Source organism: Habropoda laboriosa, unplaced genomic scaffold (assembly GCF_001263275.1).
Source record: "Habropoda laboriosa isolate 0110345459 unplaced genomic scaffold, ASM126327v1 scaffold402, whole genome shotgun sequence".
Classification (NCBI taxonomy): Eukaryota; Metazoa; Arthropoda; class Insecta; order Hymenoptera; family Apidae; genus Habropoda; species Habropoda laboriosa.
In genome coordinates, this window is record NW_017100544.1 from 78,375 (window position 1) to 86,242 (window position 7,868).

The following is a 7,868-nucleotide window of genomic DNA, read 5'->3' on the forward strand; positions in this document are numbered from 1 at the left end:
AACATCAGTTGGTGGTATCGTTAGAGCTTGTTTTACGGTATTATAATTTTTTACATTTACAAAATTATCAAACGAGTTATCCGACTGTATCGCTCTTCAACGTATTTCACACTGCAGTGTTTTTTATTCTTCGGACTATAAAACCAGCAACATATTCAACATCTGATATGTATAATGATAGATCTTTGGAATAACTTGCACTTGTAACATAATAATTATGGTCATCATTATTTTCATGAAACGTTGCATTATTTTCAAAAGTTTCTGTTAGTAGATTATCAACAGTCCTTCATCTTGTTTCCTTTTGAAGTATTATTATTCTACTTATAACGCCAGATATGTATTAATAATTTCTTGTAAGCAGCTTGAAGAAGTCTTGCAATAGGATTATTATGGTGTTCTCCCACACTTCTGGTGGCACTGAAAAAATCTCAAAGTGATCTTGAGAAAATTGATATGCCAGTATGTATTGTAATTTACCATAAATTTGGCTATCACCATGTTGATTGAATATGTGGTGGGTCTAAAAACAAATAAGTAGATTCCCCTGTACTTAGGATGTGGGAAACGTGGTGTTAAACAAGTGAAAGATAATTGAACTCCAAGATATATTGCTATTGCTATATTTGTTGCAGCACCATCGAAAGTTAAGCTGCAAGATTTAACTCTAACTTCATGAAGTAATGTTAAACACATATGTACTTACTGTTACATTTCTGACTGCCTAATAGCCCATTGATTAAAAAGTAGTTTACTGGTAGTTTCCATTCATCATTTACACAGTTAACTAAAAATACAATTTTCCCTTTCGCTTCTGGTGAAGTAATACTTTCAGCTTATTTGCTGACATCCACATAATTGCAACATATGTATCACTTTTTGGAAATATTACATAAGCAGCCTAACTATTACAGTTATATGCAGTTGAAATATATTCTTAAAACATACCATACAAATTTTTTACTGCCCCACTCTATTTTCTTATGAATTGCCATTTCATCAATTATCAAAGCACAGACACAAGCCTTACCTTCATTTTAAGAAACCGTTATCTTTAAAGTATTTATGGATTCAGTATAAAAATCTGATTCACATGCAACCGATGCATACCATGTTTGCAAAATTCAAGGATAAGGTAGGATATTATAATATGTATCTCTGACATAATTATATGCTCTTGGTGAATAAAAGTTGAAAGTGAGTGCAAAACTTTTCATCTCAGCAGGATATGTTCTGGATTTACAGTGCATCATTTGTTTAAATAGAATCTTGATGGAAGCAAGTAAATTGTCCTAGAATGTGTTAAAACAAGAAAAGAATAAAAAAAAAGTAGTAGGTGCTATATACAGCTAAATATAAAACATCCATGTACACTTCTAATTAGTGTGACAGGCAGAGAACAGAACAACCCATTAATAGAATGTTTCATGCTTATATCATTGAAATTTATACATACTGAAAGTATTATAGAAACATCTTCAGTAATGATCTTTGTTTCTCAAGTCATCCACTAACGAATGTAAATATTTAATTTTTTCTATAAGTCTTCTGTTTTTCCGTTGCAACGTTTTAATTTGTTTGTTTCTTTACTATTGTTATATTAGCAATTTGTACATAGTTTTCTTTAACACTTATCACATCACATTCTTCTTAAATCACCAACATAAGCTTTCTCCTTCTTTTTTAAAGGTTTCTTAAGTAATACATTTTCTTCATCAGTACTAGTAGTATGTATTAAACTGTCATCTTCACATTCATTTTTTTAAGCTAAAGACAAATTATAGTGGAGTTATACAAATTTAAAGTATTACGGACTAACTTCAAGTATTGATTATGAAGGGAGTTATACCTTGCAGTTTCATTTTTTGTTTCAATTCATGGAACATTGAGTATATCTATTTCTTGCATATGCCACGTTTCAAGTACATCTGATATATTTGGTACAGCATTAACTCTTAATATTTACTTTGAACTCCAAGGACTTTTAACAAAGCAATCACTTGAAAAATGTTTTAAACATACTTTTGAATGAGGTGAAGGCTTAAAATTATCACATTTTATTGCTTTTATCTACCGCTGTTTTAATCCTGAATTTTTTAGAAATCTATAAATAAATTTTTTTAGAACTATCACAAAGAACTTAATCAGTAATGAATCTTCTACAGAAAGTAATGAATCCACTTACTAATGAAAAGATATATTCGTAGCACGCTTTTGTCGTTCTTTGTAATTCTTTATACAACATGTTTGTACCATTATTAATATTATTCAAAAATTATTCACAGAAAACTTCTTGTAGCACATTTCTGATGCAATATTCACTATTTTGAATTATCTGTTGCCCACAAATAACATATTTTCCCCATTACCTTTGCTTCACTTTGACTCGTGGATTCCTATACATGGGCCGCGTCTATAAGTATATATGGTCTAAGGCTACGTTCAGACACGTGCGCAAGCAGCTACGTAAGTAAGTATATACTTACAAGTCGTTTTCATTACTTTGCCCACATATGACGTCATGTAGATGATTTTATCTTTTCGTCAAGGCAGTTATCTGAAGCCATGTCTAATAAGTATACATGGTTTAAAATATGTACATATATATTCTAAATTTATACCACACGTAATTTAATATATATTTTTTAAAGTACTCCCTTCATTCTAAAGGATTAATCAATAGATACATGCGTTTCTTTATATAATATCAACCTTCTAATGGATAAATATGAATATAATAAAATTTTATATTACATTGTTTGTAAATGCAGTTAAAATTTAAATGAATATCAATTATCATGAATATTATTGTTTTTTGAGAAAGTTATTTTCCTCTTTCTTCATACTCCCTCTTGTGTCTGTTTTACCAGGTGAGGATTAATTGAATATGTGTGTAGCAGTACGTATGGAATGATGTACTGCACGGTGCACCACATTGGCAAATGACTGAAATTTTAACAAATACTATTAGGCAAGGTATAATAAGCAAGTTTCTGAAAAAGTATAATCATTGTTAGTTGAGAAAAGAACAAGTCTCAGAATGCTTAATCAATACTATAATAATGCATATCGAGATCATTAGTGCGGCGTGGTATTTTAAATCTATGTCAGAGTTGTTTGACCTGTGATATCTTACAATTCAGATATCGTCGATTCTAAAAATCTATATCCGATATGCACCGAAGTTCAGTGAAATTTTCTTTGTCATAGGTAATTATCATATTGTTCAATGTCAAATTACACAACAGTTTTCTGTAATATAGTGAGCGAATATACAGACATATGTCCTGTATGTGATATATGCTGTGATACTTAACAAATTGTGAAATACACGATTAATTCTGCGATTTACAATGCAAAAATATAGAAATTCATAAATATTAATGTGTATTATAGGTGTGCAGCTTTTCTGCATTCATGTTCAATAAATGTTTTGCACAATGTACCTTTTTAATATATTAAAAATTCGTTAATATATAGTGATATTATATTGTTTAAAATTAAATTGTTGTTATTGAATTTTAATTTTAGATTATTAATAGATAATCAGCTACTTTACGGAGGAGAAGGAAGGTCTTATAATGTTCCTACCTTATACAGCATATAACGTATTGGCAAAAAAGAAATTACATCTAAAAGAAGTCTAACTATACATATCATAAGGTTTGTATAAATAAGGTGTAGATTTATAATTATTGAAAATTTATTCTAATAGAATATTTCATGTTTAATTGTATATTTTGATGGATTTTTAGATCTAGCTGTTCTTTTGTTATGGTGGCTGTGCAATCATTCATTCATTAGCATTTAATTAATATTAAAAGTGCCTTTTGATATTATGAGTGCCTTTTTTGTATGAAAATATTGCCAATGAAGTACTTATAAGAATATGTATTAAAAAATGGCAATAATTTATTTTTGGATAGGTATAATAATTTAATTTATACTTGCTTAATCCATTATTTAAGAAATAACATTATAGTTATATGGCAGAAAATAAATGCAGTTGATATTCCAAATAAAAAACTAAGGAGACCTAATTATTTAAATTATTATATTTAGGATATATCATGACATCATTCTTCAAAAATTATAAGTGATAAAAAACATATTCTGAAAGTATCAAATAAAACTAAGAAGATGGATAGTTCAGAGTACGAGACTGTTCGAAATATGACACTTTTATTCTTTTTTGAACTTCTTGTGGATAAAGGTGGTCCACGTACATTGCATGATTTGAGTTGTCAGTTTGGAGCTAAAGGATTTACAAAAGAAATGCGCCAAATAGCTGGTGGATCACAAAGCGGCCTTAAAAAATTTTTAGCTCAATACCCAATGCTTTTTTTCATTAATGGTGATTATGTATCAGTGAATACTTTCCAACAAGTTGCTGAAGAAGAAAATGGATGTAAATTAAGTGGTAAACGCGATTATGCTAGGGAGGCTGTAGAATATTTTACAAATAAACTAATGCAGTATGGAGTAGGTACTGAGGTACCGATAAGAAGTCTTATGGGACATCGATCTCAGGCTTCTCCAGAAGTTAGACATATTTCTGGTCAACACTATAAGGAATTTAGAGATTTTCTTTTAAAATATCCTGATGCTTTTGTAGTTACTGAAGATAATGTAATGTTAAAGCAATATGAAGGCATGAAAGCAGAACCTTTCGTAGAGTTAGAACCTGATATACCCATAGATCCAGAAATTACTGCAAAATTATTAGATTTATTTTGTGAGTGTATTAAACAGAAGGGTCCAATCCTTGTAGATCAAATGTTTAATATAGTTAATGATATATTTTCTTATGAAAATTGGACTTCGATATTTAAAACACCACAGGACTTGTGTACATTTGTAAAAATGTTCCCAGATGCGTTTCATGTTCAGAGCAATTTAATAACATTGATTGGAAAACCAAAGTCTTCTACTGTAGAGGGAAAAACAAAAACAAGGCTTGCAAATTCTACACGAAATCAAAATAGTATTGCATGTCAAGCAAATTCAAATGAAGTTGTTCAATCAAGCAATACTCAAGCATCTCAGCAAACAACTAAGTCAGAATCTGTTAATATTAATGCTACAAGTCAAATCAATTCTTTACATAATTCTCATTCTCAATCAATTGAAAGCAGTAATAGCTCTCCTCCAGTAAGTTTGCAACAACAAACCTTAAAACAAAGAATAAATACACTTGTAATGAAGACTTTGGCAGATAACACAGAGAAGGATCGTAGTTTACAAACAATGCAAATGGGAGATGCATGGAAGTTAAAAGTATTACAACAAACTAGAGTAATAGTAAATCCAAGGGAGAGTCTTCAAATTATAGAAGACATAATAAACCCCCGTAAGCCTCCTCCTGATGGTAAAATTGTTGTTTCCTTTGACTGCGAAGGTATAAATTTAGGAGTTAAAGGACAATTGACACTTGTACAAATCGGAACTATGTCTGGACAGGCATATGTGTTTGACTTATTTGCATGCCCTAATCTTGTACAAGCTGGAGGTCTTCAAAAACTTCTAGAACATAAGGATGTTATCAAAGTAAGGAATAATATTGAAAACATTTTGTATTCAACATTTATTGTATTCTTCATATATATTTTAACAGATATATGTTCTTTTAATTATATGTATTGTTTTAGGTAATTCATGATTGTAAAAACGACAGTGTCAATTTGTACAGACAGTTTAAGATTATGTTGAATAATATTTTTGATACACAGGTATTTGATCTATATTTGTTAAAGTTTCTTAAATATTTTTTAGAGCATAAAATCATAAAAGTATATGATACTTTAAGAACAAATTATGTTTTTATTTCTAGGCAGCTCATGCTGTACTTCAGTTTCAAGAAACTGGTAAACCTGTATATAAAGTTAAAAATGTTAATTTGAATACACTATGTGATCATTATGGTGCTCCGTGTAATCCTTTGAAGGAACAATTGAAAAATATTTATCGTAATAATCAAAGGTACTGGTGTAGGCGTCCACTAACACGAGACATGCTCATTTATGCTAGTAGCGATGTTCTATGCTTGGTTCCACAAATATATGTCTCCATGTCTAGGTATAGTATTTATATATGCTTTACTTATTAAATAATTTTATCATATCCTTTTTTAACTCGTATCCAATAATTTATTTTTATAGTTTATTTCAAAGATAATTATTATAAACATAAATAATTATAATAAGTGGTTGATGTATTGAATGAGTATGCAAAAACTAAAATTTATTATTTTTATTTCTTATATGTGTCCAATTTTTAATTATTCAAGAAAAATATATGATAATTATATCTAGAATATTTTTTGTTAACCGTAATCGCTTTTTTTTTTGTTTTTAACATTGTTAGACTTATAAAACCAGAAGTACAAGCTCTTTTTAATGAGCTGTGCGAGGAACAAATTCAAATGCACATTAAACCTGCAGAAGTAAAGGCGCGTAAGAAGCAACGAAAAGTGGAAACAGAAGTTGCAGATTTAAAAAAAAGAATGGAAGACGCAACTACCAAAAACATTGTCCTGAGTAATCGTGAAATACGTCTTTTACGTTATCTTGATCTTACTGAAGATGAAAAGGAAAAATTAAAAGGCAGTTACAAAGTCGCTAGAAAATTGGAGAAACTCGAAAATGTGGGTCAAGATAAAGGAGAAAGTAGTGACGATGATGATGAAGATAAAGCAGAGGATTTAGAGTATCATAGTATGGAAAGTTATACCTCGGAAAATTCACATTCTGGTATACGTTTTTGTAATCAATGCTGTATATTATTATTGCTATTTGTGTTATTTAATACCATTGATATAGCTTTAAACATTCAAATATTTGTATTTACAGGTGGTATATTATCTCCAAGGAACTCTAATACCCCGAGCCTTACAGAATCAATGCAAATGGTAGATGAAATCCTGTCCGACGGGCGAATGGATAGATTTGAAAAAATTGAAAAATTGGAAGCGATTCTTTCAGCTGTCACTGGTTCTGCAACTGATCAGTTTTCCTCAAGCAGTGCGGATGCATCTCCGACAAAATATGTATGCTTGTGTCGAGATAAAAGTAAAAGTCCACGAACAGATCGTAACACCGGAAATAGCGTGGCTTGCCAAACATATAGTACAGGTGATATTGTAATTACCAAAATATTTCTCACAGAGGCAGAAAAGGAACGTATAGATTTATTGAATTCGCCAAAAAAATAGATATGTCATAGTTATTGTGAAAGTGGTAAGGAATAAAGTTGCCATTATTAGATTTTTATGGAAAAAAACGAGTGGGTGACGCAAAATAAACGTAGTTGAAAATTGATCTATTTTATGTAGTTTGACAAAATTGTAATATTCAGTTACAACAATCAACTAAAACAACTCTTGATACGTTTGTTTTTCCAAATCTGATGCTATAGTAATCAGAATTTAGGAAAAATTTGTTTTAACGGAAAAAAATTCAGTATTGTAAAATATATTCTTTTTTAATACGCGATTATCTTTCTTTACAAGGTATAAGAAAGAATAATCGAATTACGTATTAATTGATATATAGTTATAAATCAATATCTGTTTACTAACAGGGATATTTGATGACATATTTTTCGAGTAATTTATGTTACTACTCAGGATTAAAACACTAATATTGTTGTTCCTCTGTAAAACAATATAAATATTTAAATATTTTAATGTTGTTTTTAAAACAAAATTTTATCCATTTTTAACACAATTTATTTCATTGAAGTATAGAATTGTATCACATGTAAAAAAATATAATTTGTCATGTAAAGTGCTGCATTAAAACCACTATCTTACATAATCTATTTTTCCGAATATTTATATACAAATATTTTCAGTTTCATTGAAATATATT

At 29.4% G+C, this 7,868-nt stretch overlaps 1 protein-coding gene across 1 annotated transcript; it reads left to right on the forward strand.

The window, feature by feature from the left end:
• The first annotated feature begins 4,102 nt into the window (after positions 1 to 4,102).
• Positions 4,103 to 7,214, forward strand: LOC108576578. The gene is made up of 5 exons (XM_017939593.1): positions 4,103 to 5,547; positions 5,649 to 5,729; positions 5,831 to 6,075; positions 6,364 to 6,749; positions 6,849 to 7,214. Exons 1-5 carry the CDS (start codon positions 4,141 to 4,143, stop codon positions 7,208 to 7,210), a joined length of 2,481 nt encoding a protein of 826 aa, XP_017795082.1. The 5' UTR covers positions 4,103 to 4,140; the 3' UTR covers positions 7,211 to 7,214.
• Positions 7,215 to 7,868: the final 654 nt, after the last annotated feature.